The sequence below is a fragment of the Panthera onca genome, chromosome B3 (assembly GCF_046562875.1).
Source record: "Panthera onca isolate mPanOnc1 chromosome B3, mPanOnc1 haplotype 2, whole genome shotgun sequence".
Lineage (NCBI taxonomy): Eukaryota > Metazoa > Chordata > Mammalia > Carnivora > Felidae > Panthera > Panthera onca.
The window spans coordinates 133724315-133741181 of record NC_138344.1 but is presented as its reverse complement, the minus strand read 5'-3'; the positions used below and the strand labels follow the sequence as shown (position 1 = coordinate 133741181).

Sequence of the window (16867 nt, the reverse complement as noted above, 5' to 3'; positions counted from 1 at the left end):
GTGCTGCACCAGGATGCCCAACACTTTTTCTTCCTGGAAAAACAAGGGGATGGGGATAGAATGGGGGAGGGGGAGGAAAAAGAAAGAAACACATACATTTACAAGTGGAGGAAGAGTGTTTCACTTGGCGTGGACTCCTTTTTAAAGACGAATTTTTGCTTAACCACAGTAATGCCACTGGCAGACTCATAATGAAAAGTAAGTGTCCTGTATCACCTCTCATCTGCCCCAAACCTGCTCCCGAGAAGCAGCAATTTGGAACAGTTTGGGATGTTTCTTCCGGTAACTACCGTGGAGTTAGTGTTTGTTAAAGACACTGAAGATTCGCTTCTGCGGGGACAGCACAGGCTACTTACTCCCTGCAACCTAGCCCCTGCTCAGCTCCGGATCATCCATCGGCGGCTTTTGTGCCAGGGAGACTCCCATTCCTCCTGAGTCGCCGCCGTTAGCCTCCTGTGGGGCGTGTACCAACCCTGCTGCAGCCACCTTCTTGTCTTCTCCATACGACCCAGTGTGGATGTGGGGGCATCCGGAGGGAGCAGAGTCATGGAGAAAATGCAGCCTGACCTGAAAGCGCGGGCCTATGCCAGCCGACTCCATCTTGTTCTGTGTCCTTCACCTTGACCACGCCTCCTCCCCTTGAGTAACCTCCCGCTCACCTGGCTAACAGGACTCCGACCCTTCCCCAGCCAATCGGCTGAGGCCACAGCCATTACCCCACCAACTGCCCCTAGGCCCCAATAAAACCTTTGTCCTTTTGAAACTCGCTCTCTCTCCCCGGTATCTCACCGCTGGGTTGGTGCAGGTAGGGGATTGAGCTCGAGCTAGCTCGAATAAAGGCTCTTTTGCTTTTACATCGGACTCGGCTCCCTGGCGGTCTTTGGGGATCACGAATTCTGGGCATAACAGACCGTGGGCCCAGCAGGCAGGGTTTAGGATCAGACAGATCTGACTTGGGCCTTTCCTGGTAGGTGTTTTAACTTCTCCTTGCCTCAGTGTCCTCATCTGTATAATGGGGATTTTGATGATAATAGTAGTAATGCCTCTATTAAATAAGACGATGGAAGTAAAGCACCTAGTGTGGTCCTTGGCACACAGTAGGTGCTCATGAAATGAAGTGAATTATTATTGGCAGCTTTGGGTCCCCTGGCCTTTAGCCCAGAGCTTTTTTTCCTTTGACATATTTGCTCATTTTTTAAAAAGTGATTTGATCCCCCTCATTTCACCTTCTGAAAGTAAAGGTCCCAAAGAACTACTTATCAAAGCTAGCATGAGTTACTCTCTGGTTGAAAAGTTCTCCCTGAGGAAGGGGGTCTTGGGTGTGGGCAAAAGGAGAGAGGACGGTGCCTGAGGGGCAGAATTCAAGTACATTCTCCCTCTCCTCCTCCTCAAGCAGAAGGGGGGGTGGGGGGTGGGGGGGTGGGGGGGGTGGAGGAGACATAGGAATCCACAACAGGAAGGTTAGGATAGGACTGAGAAGGGCTCTCATCTTCCTCCTCAGGCATTTCTCATTCATTTCAGCACCCATCAAAGTTTCCTTGAGCACCAGCTATGTGCCAGAGCTGAACCAGGGATACAGCGGTGAATGTGACATAGTCCCTGCCCCCCTGGGGTGTTCATAGTCTAGATAAGTGATCAGGCAGGCACAGTCTATGGGGATCACAGCACCAAGCAGGGGGCATCCAACCCTGGTTATCAGAGTGGCTCAAGAAAGATTTTCTAGAAGACAGACAGCTAGGATGTCAGATGACAAAAGAGCAGGAAGGAGCCAAGCCAGGGGCTGTGAGGAGCACTCACTGAAAACCAGTCAAAACAATGGAGAGAGTGCTGGCAAAAGTCACCTGGGAACCGTCTCTACTCCCAGCTGGTGGGAGAGCCTGCATTTCCACCTGCCCTGGGTGCCAAGTTGGGAGGGACACCCACGGGCATTTCCAGGCATCTCTTTGTCCACCAGCCCCTTCCCAGGGACTACCCAGCCTAGAATGGCATTTCCTGCCCTTTGTTTGGGCTTTATTCTTCCATTTCTCTCTCCATTGGATCATATCCTCTCTTTCTGGGGGAGTGCTCCTGGGTCCCTGGAGGGGGGATGGGCATTTCCTCTTAGCACACTGCCCACTGGCACCATTCCCATCCTTCTGGGTCCCAGGGAGAAGCTTGGGGTGTCAGGGTGCATGTGATTAGACAGCAGCTTTGGAACTGGTTGGCACTCGGCCTCTACCAAGAGCCACAAGGAACAGCTGGGCCAGTGGAGACTGCCTGAAAATTTCCAGGAATCACTGAATGAGCACACCATCTTCAAGGAGATGCCACCACATGGAGGAGGTGACAGAAGACAGGAGACTTGACCTGGAGGCAGAGCACCTGGAGGCTGTGACACCAATCCAGGCTGAGACAGTGTGGCATGAGAGGAGGGACAGAGGACTGAAGTGAGACAAGAAGGCCAGGGCTTGGGGCCTAGTTCATTGTGAACAGGGAAAGAGGCCCTAGGATGCCTTCTGGGGCTTAGTGGCTGAGTGTGTGGGTGGTCACTGTTGGTTCACACAGGGTGCGTGGTAGGGTAGTGTCATGGGTAGGTGATGTTGCTATTCAAAGTGGGGTGGAAGAAAGGGGCCTCCTAGGAAGTTAGAACTGTTCTGTATCATGATCTTGGCAGTGGCTGCATGGATGTATATGTATGTAAAAATTCATCTGCTGTACATGCAAGGTGTATGCACTTCTTTCGTCTATGTAACTCAATTTTAAAAAGTTAGAAAGAAAAGTAGAGTGGGATGAAGGTACTGGAAGAGAAAAGGAGCCCAAGATGAAGCCATGTTCCTGCTTGTCTGTATCATCCATCCATCCATCCATCCATCCATCCATCCATCCATCTGGCCAGACAGCCAGCAATCCAGCCATCCAGCCAGAAATCCATCTATCCATCCATCCATCCATCCATCCATCCAGGCATCCATCTATCCATCCATCCATCCATCCATCCATCCATCCATCCAGGCATCCATCCATTCATCCATCCATCCATCCATCCATCCATCCATCCAGGCATCCATCCACCCATCCATCCATCCATCCATCCACCCAGGCATCCATCCATTCATCCATCCATCCATCCATCCATCCATCCAGGCATTCATCCATCCATCCATCCATCCATCCATCCATCCATCCAGGCATCCATCCACCCATCCATCCATCCATCCATCCATCCATCCAGGCATTCATCCATCCATCCATCCATCCATCCATCCATCCATCCATCCAGGCATCCATCCACCCATCCATCCATCCATCCACCCATCCATCCATCCATCCATCCATCCATCCATCCATCCATCCAGGCATCCATCTATCCATCCATCCAGCCAGCCAGCCAGCCAGCCATCCATCCAGGCATCCAGCCAGCCAGCCATGCATCCATCCATCCATCTATCCATCCATCCATCCTTAGTCCCTGTAAGGTGTCATCAATCAGCTCTTAGCCCTTGACAAGGTGTGGGGAATGCTCTCCAGCCATTTAGCGCCCTCAGATAAAACTCCCAGGCACAGCCAAGGGCTGGAGCAGGCAGGGTGTGCCTTAGATGGTGGTGGCTACCTTCCCTGGGCTCCTCAGCCTGGTGCCCACACCTGCTACAGTTACAAGGGGACCCCTAAGAACCGTCCCTGAATATGGGAGGCCCTGCTTACAAGCAACTCACAGAGCAGAGATGGGGGACATTCATCATCCTGCTAATCAAGCTGCACCACCTGCTCAGGCCACAGCTCTGCCCACACCTCTCGATGAGTCAGGGACATCCATGGAGCCACCTACAGAACTCTAGCATGACGATCCCAGTTACTCCCCCTGCACACTGCACTGCTTCGTGTGCCTGCACCTTGGCTTATGTGGGTCCTCTGCCTGGAAGAGCCTCCCCACCCTTTCTTACCTGCCTACTTATATCCCACTCATCCTTTAAGACCTAGCTCAGCACCACCTCCTCCAGGCAGCCTTTCTTGAGCCCCCTGAGGGAGCTGAGTGCCTGCTCTCTGTCCCCACAGCAGCTTGCCCTGCACACTTCTATCTTTCCATGAGTCCCCACACCTGACCCCAGGGAGATCCCGAGGTCCCTACCCAGGGCCTGGGTCTGACCCCATTGCCTCTCAGAGCAGAACTGGCCTGGCCCAGAGGAGGGGCTCAACACACACGAGTTTGTACTTTTGCTTTGAAAACGTTTCCTCTTATTTTCCTTACAAGAGTGATACATTATTAATGTATTTATGAAGGACTGGGTGGAAACTAAAAGAATTTTCCATCCCCAGAGGGTAAGCATTTGGTCTGTGTGAATTTGTTTGGCTGGGTTCATTCTTTTGTGCCTGTGTGAATCAGGAATCATGTGTCAGGCAGCCCCCCTGAGTGTTTTTTTCCAGTTCAGATCCAGGAAGTGCAAAGAAAACACAGAAGGCCCTGTGGGCCCCTATGGGGCAGATCGTTTCCCCTGAAAATGTCACTTCAAGCTGCTCTAGTGCCCCCAACCCCACATGGCACCTTGGCATTAGCAGGAACCAGGAAACTTCTGAGCCACGGAAACAGAATGGAGTCAGAAAGACCCAGGCTCAGGTCCAAGGTCATCTCCTAGCTGGGTGAGTTGGGCAAGCCACCTCCCTTGTTGGAATCCCAGCTCCCTCATGTGTAAAGTGGGGACAACATCAACCCAGGGAGGTGTTGGAGAGAAACGGGGTGGCAGGAGGGAGAAAGAGACACAGAGGTAGAGACAGGGCTCTGGATGCATATGCTTCTCCAAAGTGAGGGGCTCTGGGCCTCAGCCCCTGGCTGCCTGGGGACTCATCACAACCACTCGCCCCACCTGAGCTGCTATGTCCAGGCTCGAGGCTCAGGAACCTTCCTGCCTTGGGATTGCCTTCGCTTCTCCCCAGACCAACCCTCTAACCCAGGGTCTCAGAGTGTGGTCACCCAGAACATGTCAGAGATGCCACTTCGGCTCAACTCAGATCTCTGGAGTCAGGTACCCTGGGGTAGGCTTTGCACCCTGTGGTTTACGATGCCCTGAGGTGATTCAGATGCCTCTAGATTTGGGGACCTGCTGTCCTAACAAAGCACTGCATCGGCCTGCCCGTTCGTTTATTCGTTCATTCTACAAGAATTTATCACTATGTTCCCTCTGCTGGTTGCTGGGAAAGCAGACACAAAAGACCTGGTTCCTGGTCTTGCATTTAGCGATCCATACCTTTGGGAGGCCAGGCTAGGAAAGTGAGGCCTTCAGTTGCACGAGACTGCTTCTGGACTGGTTAGGAGTGGCTGCGGGGTCAGCGGCCCAGCCTGCCCTTGCACGGGAACCCCTCCTCCATCGGCCCACGTCAGAGGCTTCCTCCTTGCAGGGCTGCGCAGCTCTGCAGAGGGCAAGGTCTTCCTTACAGTGAACCAGAATCTGCTTTCGTGACCTCTGCCTTTTGGCCTGCTTCTGTCTCTCAGGGGGTTGAGGGCGTTGTCTGTCTCCCTCCTCCAGGAAGCCATTCAGGTGTGAGCCATCCATGCCCCCCAGTCTTCTCCCCTCCAGGCCAAACACCCCAGCTCCCTCCACTGTTTCTCAGGCTTTGTGGCCCTCTCAGCTTCCCGCCTGCCCCCAGGTGAAGCTGCTGCTCACGGGCAAGTCCCTTCAGGTCTGGGATTTAGACATCAAGTCAGGGCTTTGGCTCCAATTTCCCATGATCCAAATTATTCTGGAAAATTCTCCCAGAAGGTGCTTCAGGCTCAAGGAGGAGCAGGGGATGAAGAGGTGGGTTTGAGTCTGCGATTGGGGTGAGTGGGTAGGGCCGTGGGAACTGAGGCCCCAAGAGAGAAGGGCAGAGTCATTGAGTCCTTCTGTTTTCAAAAAACAATCATCCTAAAATAATCCACATGCCCAAGAGCCACATTTTGTGGTGGCAAATTTTGCTCCCCTACATAGGTAGGCTCTGCCTCTGGCTGTTAACAGGCAGCAGTGGTCCTGGCCCTGGGCTGAAAGCCTGGAGCATGCCTACCTCTCCTGCAGGGAGTGGCCAGCCGGGGTGTGTTACTTTAGCAACGGATGGAAGGGCCTGAGCCCAGTCCTGCTCCCCAGGTGCTCTGGAGGGTCCAACTGCCTCCCTTAGGTAATGTCTGTGGACCTCACATGAGTTGAGGATGTACAGCACACAGGCCAAGGCACAGCCTCCCCAGTTAGAAACACCTAGAACAGAAAAAGATTCTATCATAGAACTGGAAAGCTTATGGGGTCCATCACCCTGCCTCTAAGCAGCAGAACTCATCTCAAAGAGTGGCCCCAAGGGGGGTGTGGGTGGCTCAGTCGGTTGAGTGTCCAACTTCGGTGACCATAAAACCCATGACCCACAAGGAACGGTATGGCCATAGACCACCCCTCATAAAATGGAAACAAGCCAATCAGGAATGGACCACCCAGCATCTAGAGTTATCCAGTCAATAAGGGTAGGACCTGAGAAGAAACAAGAGGGAAGGGAAGGGGCTGACCAAAACCCTATAAAATAAAGACCCTTGTCTATAGTTGGGGCATTCACTTTTGAATGCTCCCTCTCGGTAAAGAGGACTTTCCTATTACTCTTACTTTGTAAGTAAGAGTAATCTTATAGTCTAACAAACTGTTGCCTGCTGCTCATTTTGTGTCCACATCTTCATTCTTCAAAGCAGTGAGACAACAAACCCCGGGTATTGAGGTAAAAAAAAATTATGCAACATGGACAGTTCAGAGCCTGGAGCCTGCTTCAGATTCTGTGTCTCCCTCTCTGTCTGCCCCTCCCCCACTCACACTCTGTCTCTCTCAAAAATAAATAAACATTAAAAAAAAAAAAAAAAAAAAGACCAGTGGCACCAGGAGATCCTGGGAACTTGTTAGAAACACAGATTCTTGGGCCCCAGCGCAGACCTGGGCCTGACTGGCCCGCCATGTGAATACTCACCAGTGATGACAGCAAAGTCAGACTCCACATCACAGGCAATCCCATCCCCATTTCATATGTGTCTTTTCACAGCTTCCTTGACTTTGCCCTTCCCAAGCTGATTGCCCCATCACCGACCCCTGAAGGCAAGGGGAACCAAGTCAGTGGGTGTATAGGATTGGGCAAAATGGGGGCTCGTTGTGGGGCAGGACGGTCCCCCCCCCCCCACATGTGTTTTGTTGCCTCAGGTTAGGGAAAAGGGTTGCTTCTGGGTACATTTTCAGACAACTAGGAGATGTACTTCTTCAGATCTTCTAGGAACTTCTTTAGTTAAAATTGAGTTGAGGGGCGCCTGGGTGGCTCACCTGGTTAAGTGCCCAACTTCGGCTCAGGTATGATCCCACAGTTCATGGGTTCAAGCCCTGTGTTGGTCCCTGGGCTGAGGGCTCAGAGCCTGGAGCCCCTGCTTCAGATTCTATGTCTCCCTCTCTCCCTGCCCCTCCCTCACTAGTGCTCTCTCTCTCAAAAATAAATAAAACATACAAAGTTTTTTTAAAAAAGTGAGTTGAAGTTTGGAACTCACCAGAATGTGGCCAGTGCCCTACTGAGTCATGCTCTCTAGTCACAGATGGAATAACCCCTATACTGATGTTACCAAGCCCGAGGGAGACACAGCTGTGGTTCCTCAACTTTTGAGTGACTCCTGTTTACAGAGGGGCTTCAAGGAAGGCCCTGAAACCCATCCATGTGCTGGGGAGCTGATACAGATTGTAAAGGTCAATTCTGTAATTTAATGTAAATTAAAGACTGAGCCTGGGTGGCTCAGTCGGTTGGGTGTCCAACTTCGGCTCCGGTCATGATCTCACAGTTCGTGAGTTTGAGCCCCACATCAGGCTCTGTGCTGAGAGCTCAGAGCCTGGAGCCTGCTTCAGATTCTGTGTCTCCCTCTCTCTCTGCCCCTCACCCACTCATGCTCTGTCTCTCTCTCGAAAAAAAATAAACATTAAAAAAAAAAAAGAGTATGAAATATATGTGTGTCAGTTAATCTACACCAGAAGGGTGCCTGGCTGCTTGTGGAGTAGCCTAATGAGGAACACATACCACAGGGGTGGTTGGTTAGCACTGGAAAGAGACCATGGCCTAAAGGCGATCTGATAAGCAGCACCAGAGGGTTTGGAAATTAGCACAATAAATGCTATCGCAAATATGTTAGAATAAATCAATATCAGAAATGATTTAATTCTTCTGTGACAGGAATGGTGTTGAAGATAGGTGAACTGGCTAAAAATAATTACCAGGCCGCACTACCCTCACAGGAACAAGATGCAAAAAAATCTAACCAGGGGCACCTGGGTGGCTCAGTCAGTTATGCGACTGACTTCAGCTTAGGCCATGATTTCACGGTCCACGAGTTCGAGCCCCGCGTTGGGCTCTGTGCTCACGGCTTGGAGCCTGAAGCCTGAATCAGCTTTTGTGTCTCTCTCTCTGCCCCTCCTCTGCTCTGCTCTGTCTGTCTGTCTCTCTCTCTCAAAAAAAAAAAACAAAAAAATTATAACCAACTCTGCAGCCTACCCATCTGAGGTGGTGGTGCTAGAGGAACACCGTTTGGTCCTGTGTCCAGGTATTTCTGGAGGATTCTGTAGGCCAGAGGTCAGCTGAATCTGCCTCCAGGAGAGGGTTGTGGCTGCCTTAAGATAACCGCTTACCCAAAACACTTGTCCAAGGGCCCCAAGGGCAGAGGGCCAGGCCATGCAAGCCTGCAGAAAGGTTGCATGGCTCTTTTTGTGTCTGTTTCTAGAAAGGCCTGGGATGCGTGGAAGCATTCCACCAGAGGCTAGCATTCACTGTGAGATGGTGGACAGGGACCAGAGCTACCCCACCTCGAGCGCCAGAGACCTGGACGTAGCCCAAAGAATCAGACTGTTGTGAATGGCCAGATGCCTTAGGTCCACACCCTGAGGATTTCTCTCTGAAAAATTTTCTGGGTCCACGACGGGCTACTGAATGAAGGGAAATAATAACAACCCCAGCATTGGTATTGTGTCTATTTCTGTCTCTGCTCTTTTGCATTTTATGAATTTTATCTTGTTTGCTCCTCAGGTGAGTCCTTGTTTTCCTCACTTGATGGCATTCCCAGAATCTCCAAGAGGGATGGCACCTAGGTCCTGGGTGGTCGGTAGTACGTCCATGACAAGGTAGCTGCCGGTGGAAACTGAGGAAAACAGGGTGTTGATGGAGCAGAGGGGAGAAAAGACCAGGGGTGGTCCTGCTGAGAAGGGGGTGCTGGGGGAAATCACAGGAGAAGGTTGGGATCCTTTGGGTAAGAGAGGGGTCCAAGGGCCCACAAAAAAGGGGCAACTGGAAGGCACAAACAGCGAGCTCTACCTGCGTCCTCTGGGATCTTGGGGGGATGAGCAAAGATTAGGGGTCCATTCATCAGGGGAAGAGCAGCTCCTTCAGACCCTGATTGCCCCTTTGGACTTGGAGACCCCTTCCCTCCCCGCCCTGGGCACACCTTCCTCCAGCCCTCAGGTCCCTCGCCTGGCCAGCCTCGAGACAGGAAGCCCAAGCCAACTGTGCTGTGGGCACCACACCCACGGCCTCTTCTGGGAAAGACCAGGCGATTTGCAGAAATTTTCTACCCAGCCAGGAAGACTTTCATTGTCTCATCCAACCTCAAAAGCCAAAGGAGACTAATGAGTCTGGGAAACACTCTGAAGTGTTTGAATGAAGAGAACAAATAAACACAGAACAGAGAAACTTGCCTTAATTACCCCAGGGTCTACACCTACTCCCAGGGGAAGAACACTGCTCTGGGAGTTACAGCAAGCCTTTCAGAGATTCAGTTAAAGCAACGTGATTCCATGAAAAGCATGTTTGGAGGGGTCCTGGGAGTCTGGACTCCTAATTCTACCAGCAACACTAATGGGCTCAGCGACCATGAGGAACCTCCCTAGGCCTCATTTTTGGACACTCTACCTTACCTACTTCCCAGGGTTTTAAAGAGGCTTCAACAATATATGGATGTGAAACCTCTTTGAAAGCGATGAAGTTCTGTACAAACACAAATGATCACGTTATATTATTAGCAATCGGAATATTGCACTAATCGTATATTCAAGATATATTTCAAAACTAAAGCTCTTATAAGATGAAGCACAGTATATACATGGTGCATTGGTCCTGCATGACTAAAAGAATATGTTATGCCTTGATTTTATTATTATTATTATTTTACTATTAGTCTTTTTTTAAGTTTATTTATTTTGAGAAAGAAAGAGACAGTGTGAGTGGGGGAGGGGACAGAAAGAGAAGGAGACAGAGAATCCCAAGCAGGCTCCACACTGCCACACACAGCCTGACACGGGGCTCTAACCCACAAAACCATAGATCATGGTCTGAGCCGAAACCCAGGGTCGGATGCTTAACTGACTGAGCCAGCCAGGTGCCCCAATTTTACTATTAGTTTTAATATTTTAGAGTTGGGGGAATAGAATATGCTAAAGCATCATTTTCCTTTCTTGCTGTGGGAATGTTGGATTTCTAAGTGATAATGTTGTTATTGTCTACACAGATCACAATAAACAAAGAACATCTCTGGAGTAGAAAAACTATGGACCCCATAGAACTCCTTCATGTCACCTGTTCAATAGTCAACTAAAAAGGCATTTAGTGCAGACACGCTCTTGTTGAATTCTCTGTGCTCCCGGCTTACCAGTAGCTGAGTTTCCAGGAATCTTCTGTGCTGCCAGGAAAAGATCATCAGTGGGGTCAACCCAGTGCCTGATGCTCATCTTCCTCGCATTATAGCAATTACCATTGGCGGCCCTTCCTGTGCGCTCAATTGCCACCAGATGGTCGAATCTGCCAGGAAGCAAGGGCATAGGGGCTTTATGGAGGGTGTGGCTGACTTGTTGGGTCATGTGTTTGTGTGAAGGACCCTTGTGCTCTCTTTGATTCCTTCATTCCTACAGAATTTGACTCAACATTTATGTGTGCCACGGCCTGTGCTGGGGGCTAGTTGATCAGATCATTTTTTTTAAAGTTTATTTGTTTATTTTGAGAGGAGGGAGGGGCAGAGAGAGAAAATCCCAAGCAGGCTCTGCACTGTCAGCATAGAGCCAGACTCGGGCCTGGAACTCAGGAACCGTGAGATCATGACCTGAGCCGAAACCAAGAGTCAGATGCTTAACTGACTGAGCCACCCAGGTGCCCCTCGATCAGATCACTAAAAATCTCATCCGAATCTCTAGCGGTTCATTAGAGTCAGAGGCTGTGAGATTGAGAAGGCCAATGGTCAGGGTCACGTGTTTGACGCTGCTGATGCCCTGCCCCATCTCTAGCCAGTGGACACCAGCACCCAGGGGTTGGAGCGTTGGCCGCTCCTGGCCCACTTCTGGCTTCTTCTAGGTTCTTGTTCGGTTTACAAACACAAACAGACTTAAAAAAGAGTTGAAATGGAAGACGAATGAATCTAATACAAGACGGAGATTAGATAAGAGGCACAGGGAGCAGCGGTAAGCTTGTGGGCTATGGAATCAGATGGTGTAGGCTCTGAGTCCAGACCCTCCTGCTCCTGGCCTTGGCCAAGTGCTTAACCTCTCTGACCCACATTTGCTACCTCGGATGACCTGACAAGGGGACCTGTCTCATACAGGGCTGAAAGCAGACTCCCTCGGCCTCATTTTTGGACACTGTGCCTGCAATATCTACTTCCCTGGGTTTGAAAGAGGCTTCAACAATATAGTGGAGAAAATGCACAAGAGGTGCTTAGCAGAGGGCCCTGCACCCACTCAGTGCACGGTAAGTGGTAGTAGTTGTGGATGTTATCACTATTAGGAGGAATATTATCTTTTTTCTCCACTATTTTTAAGTTTTTATTTAAATTCTAATTAGTTAACAGACAGTGCAATATTGGTTTCAGGAGTAGAATTCAGTGACTCATCACTGATCTACAGTGCCCAGTGCTCATCACAAGTGTCCTCCTTAATGCCCACCGCCATATAGCCTATCCCCCACCCATCTCAGGAAAATACTGTCTTGATTATCCAATTTAAAAACATGAAAATCACACTTCTTTATCTCTGCAAACCCTCCCATGATGGAGTTCTTTAAAATCTTTGCTACGGGTAGCTAGGTGGTTAAGCGTTGACTTCAGCTCGGGTCATGATCTAGCCGTCTGTGAGTTCGAGCCCACATCGGGCTCTGTGCTGACAGCTCAGAGTCTGGAGCCTGCTCTGGATTCTGTGTCTTCCTCTCTCTCCGCCCCTCCGCCGCTCATGCTCTGTCTCTCTCCCTCTCTCAAAAATAAGTAGACGTTAAAAAATTTTAAAAATCTTTGCTATGGGAAACTGTGTGGCTGTCGCTCAAAGCACATAAAATAGAATCACCACGCGAGCCAGAAATTCCACAAAAGAACGGACAGCGGGGTCTCCAAGAGATATTGCACATCCTTGCTCACGACAGCGGTGTTCCCACCAAGCGAACGGTAGAAGCAGCCCAGTGCCCACCGACAGACGAGCCAAGAACCAAAAGAGGTGCGTCCTCAAAAAGGACGGAAATTCTAACACGTGCTACAACATGGATGAAACTTGTGGATAATTTGCCGACCGAAATCAGCCAATCACAGAAGAACGAATACTGTAGGATCTCACCTTTATGAGGTACTAGAGCAGTTGATTCATAGAGACAGGAAGTAGAAGGGTTGGGGTCAGGGGTTGGGGTCGGGGTGGGGGATGGAAAGTCACTGTTTAATGGGGACAGCATTGCCGTTTGGGAGATGAAAAGGTCCTGGAGATGGACACACGACAATGTGAATACACCTTAATGCCACTGAACTGCACACTTAAAATGGTTAAAGTGGAAACATTTATGTTATGTATATTTTACTACAGTAAAAAAAACCACTAAGCTCTGAATGCTTTTTCTGTACATGTTTTTATTTATTCTATTTTATTAAAAAAAATTTTTATGTTTATTTATTTTTGAGAGACAGAGACAGAGAGAGATAGAGCAGGGAAAGGACAGAGAGAGGGAGACACAGAATCTGAAGCAGGCTCCAGGCTCTGAGCTGTCAGCACAGAGCCCGATGTGGGGCTTGAACTCACAGTCTGCAAGATCATGACCTGAGCTGAAGTCGGACGCTTAACCGACTGAGCCACCCAGATGCCCCTGTACATGTTTTTAAAAAACAAAATCTTTATGCCTAGTCTGTGCCCTCTGGTTGTGCATATTGTGGTGACATCATATATGCCTGGATGAATAGGCCACCGGGCGGGTTTTGGAATGTAATCCTGAGGCTACATGTCCACGGCAGAAAAAGGCAACCACTGAGAAGCAGAATCAACAAAAGGAAGGAGCTTTTTTTTTTTTTTTTAAGTTTATTTATTTATTTTGAGAGAGAGGCAGAGAGAGTGAGCAGGAAAGGGCAGAGAGAGAGAGAGAGGGAGACAGAGAATCCCAAGAGGTCTCTGCACTGTCAGTGTGGAGCCTGATGCAGGGCTCAAACCCACGAACTGTGACATCATGACTTGAGTTGAAACCAAGGGTCGGACGCTTAACTGACTAAGCCACCCAGGCGCCCCAGGAGGAAAGAGCTTTGACCCTGAATTTCCTCTAGATCTGTATCAATGTTGTTGAAAAAGCTGTTTACAAGACCTCCAATTGAGATTAATACATTCTCTGTTCTGCAGGGAGAACACCATTTCTGGATCTTCCCCCCAGGAGAATTCAGTTATATACCTCGTGAAGGTGGATTGATTTTTTTTTTTCTAGGCCTGCAGGGTCCATTTAGCTACAGTGGGAAATAATCCACTCCTGGGAAGCCTGTTCCCTGGAAAGAGTTAATGCATCTTCTCCAAAGAGAGCAGAACCCTCTCTCCACCTCTCTCCGCTCAGCAAACAGAGCAGCACCTGTGTTAACTGCCATCGGGGATCCCACACAAGAGAATGTTCCAGCTTCTCCCCGGAGATCCGGAGCTTTGTTTATATGCCAACTGTTTGCAGAATAGAAACATCTCTAATATGAACCATACATGTTCTTGCAGCTTTAAGTAGCATATCAGCTCCATGATTGAACTTTTCATTGGTGACTCAGGGTTGTCATTATGATCACCAAATTCTGCTGTGACGTGCAGTAAAGCTATGCCCTCCAGGCCTATTAAGTCAGTGTTTTTAAGTTCTAATGGGACACTCATTAGTGGGTTGTGAAATAAATTAGGCCACGTCAGCATTTCCAGAAAAGTAAAATAGAACACCGAAGAACAGAATAGAACAGACTGGAATAGAAAATGTCAGAAAATACTGTTTTTTGAATCTTCTGTTCTAGTTGTGTGTGCATGCGTGTGTACCGTTTTGCAATGCAAAATGTATTATGTATTACTTTTGTCAAAAACGTTTGCAGAACACGGTATTAAAAATTATAAGATCTAAAATTCATCCCTACCTACAATAAAAATGTATTTTTCAAAATGTTTGATCATAACACACAGTAAAAAAAAAATACACATACTTGGGGGCACCTGGGTGGCTCAGTCAGTTAAGCGTCTGACTTTGGCTCAGGTCATGATCTCACAGTTTGTGAGTTCGAGACCCGCGTCATGCTCTATGCTGACAGTTCAGAGCCTGGAACCTGCTTCGGATTCTGTGTCTCCCTCTGTCTCTGCCCCTCCCCCACTCACACTCTGTCTCTGTCTCTCAAAAATGAACATTAAAAAGGCACACACACTTGCATAAAGTTTCATGACAGTACTTAACATGATGACTTAAAACATACAATGGTATTTCTATTTCTGTTTCACCTTCCGAAGGTGCTGGTTACCCCCACTGGAATGATTCACTGCCCTCTGATGGGTCATGACCCAGTTTGAGAAACTGTTAAGGTTTTGTTTTTTATAATTGTCCTATTGTCTCCCTCTACGGAGAAGACATGCCATCTCTCAGGGACCTGCCACTCCCAGAGACCCTCTGAGAAGCCCCTAGTACAGCTTGAGACCCTCCAGCCTGGCCCATCAGAACCCCAAGGTTCTGTCCTCTCTGGAGTTGTCAAAGTTAATAGCGTGTGGGCTTTTCCACCACCACCACTCACACTGGGAGGTGACATACATACCTGGGTGACTTGGGGTCCCCATCTTTGCAGAGAAATGCCTGAGCAGCTCCCGCTGATTCACCTTGGAGAGTGAATATGGGGATCTGTGTCTTCAGGACCCCTTGAAAGTAAAGGCAAAGGGTGGACGCATCAGCTCTAGTGCTGCATTTTGGAAATTCATGTTGGCTCTTCAAAAGCTTCTTTGGAGAGGATCATCATCATGGGTGAGCAGCACCTACCTGTAGAATACTTTGTTAGGAAAGCCAAGACCTGGATGCAAAAATACTTGCTTCCTTTTAGTCGTGAGTAAACCCCAGGGCTGGTGGAGTGTGTGACCCTGAGTGGAACTGGGCTAGTGGCACCAATATTGTGGGCTAGCAAATAGGCTGCATGTAGATGTCCATAACACCATGTGATTGGAGGCCTATTCTGGCTCACTGTCCTTGTGAGCGCTGAGGACATATTTAGGTGCCCAGGTGACAGGGAGGCAGCTCTCCACTAAGTATGTGACATGCATGCTTTCATTTAATTGGCACAACAATTCTATGTGATAAGAACCATTATGAATCCCATTTTACAGAAGAGGGAAACCGAGGCTCAGAGATGCTAAATAACTTAGGCAAAGCTGAACATGGAGGTCAGTGTCATGACCTCAGTTTCCACGCTAAGTTCTCATCTGGTCCCCACCCTCCCCTCCCTGCACACCCTTGGGGAAGTTCGAGAACAACAGAGGAGAGGTCCCAGAGTCTGGGCCTGGAGTTAGCTACTGATAGTAGAGTGATTTCCAAAAGTGAGTTTGACTCTCAAAAAAGGCACCTTTTCTAATTACAATAATAATACATATTATTGTAGAATACATGGGAAGCACACACAAATTCCAAATTAAAATAAAACTGACTTGGGGCAGCTGGTGGCTCAGTTGGCTAAGCATCTGACCCTTGGTTTCTGCTCTGGTCGTGATCTCATGGTTTCATGAGTTCTAGCCCCGCTTCAGGCTCTGTGCTGTCACAGCAGAGCCTAGAGCCTGCATCAGATTCTGTGTCTCTTTCTTTCTCTGCCTCTCCCCGGCTCGAGCTCTGTCTCTCTCTGAATCTCAAAAAATAAGTAAACATTAAAAAAAAAAAAAAGTCTCCTTCTTGGGATAGATTGAAACTAGTTCAATCTTTCTTAAAAAAATAAATAAATAAAAATAAAATTGACTTGATTTTCTTTAAGACCTCACAGCAGTTTGGGGTGGAATCCATGCGCCTTCACTGGCCCAGGATGAGGTCTCTCCACAGAGCTTGAGACACCTAACAGAGGGCCTGCGACAGGGATCGGACCCAGCGCTCATGGGTTCTGCAGGACCCCCCAGACTGCTCTGTGGACCAGAGGGGGTGTCATAATCTCCGTCATCAGCCCCTCACACCCCTCACATAAACCCAGCCCAGGTAAGGTCTATGTTACGACCACGTGCTTGTATAATAAATGTGGATTCGGGATGGCCCAGCTTCACCGTGTTGTTGCCCCAAGCCCTTTGGGAACTGCCACAGTGGGTGGAGGGGCCAGAATCATTGTCAGAGACCCTAAAGGGCCTCCCTCCAACCTCTCTCTCCAGCCCCACCCCATGTCTAAGGGGGAAAGACAAGAGGAGGGCAGTCAGCCCACTAAGGGAAACTCACTGAGCACATTCTACATGGGGCAGGCCAGGGAACAGGCAGGGAGGGGGGATGCGGGGGGTGGTCACAGCAGGCTGAAAGACCCAGCCCCTTTCTGTGCTGTGAGGAGCAGCCTGGTGGCCCCGCACAAAGACTGACTAAAACACCCCTGGGTGGGAAGCTACGTTCCTAGCTGTGTGATCTTGGACAAGTCACAGAA

At 49.3% G+C, this 16867-nt stretch overlaps 1 protein-coding gene across 1 annotated transcript in view; it reads right to left on the bottom strand.

The window, feature by feature from the left end:
• The window catches only part of DGLUCY (D-glutamate cyclase), a 42054-nt gene that overhangs the window by 1380 nt on the left and 23807 nt on the right, over positions 1-16867 (bottom strand). The window contains 6 exon segments of the mRNA XM_078447906.2: positions 1-33; positions 6049-6200; positions 6946-7053; positions 7056-7064; positions 10640-10788; positions 15032-15131. Coding sequence (XP_078304032.2) covers positions 1-33; positions 6049-6200; positions 6946-7053; positions 7056-7064; positions 10640-10788; positions 15032-15131 — 551 coding nt within the window.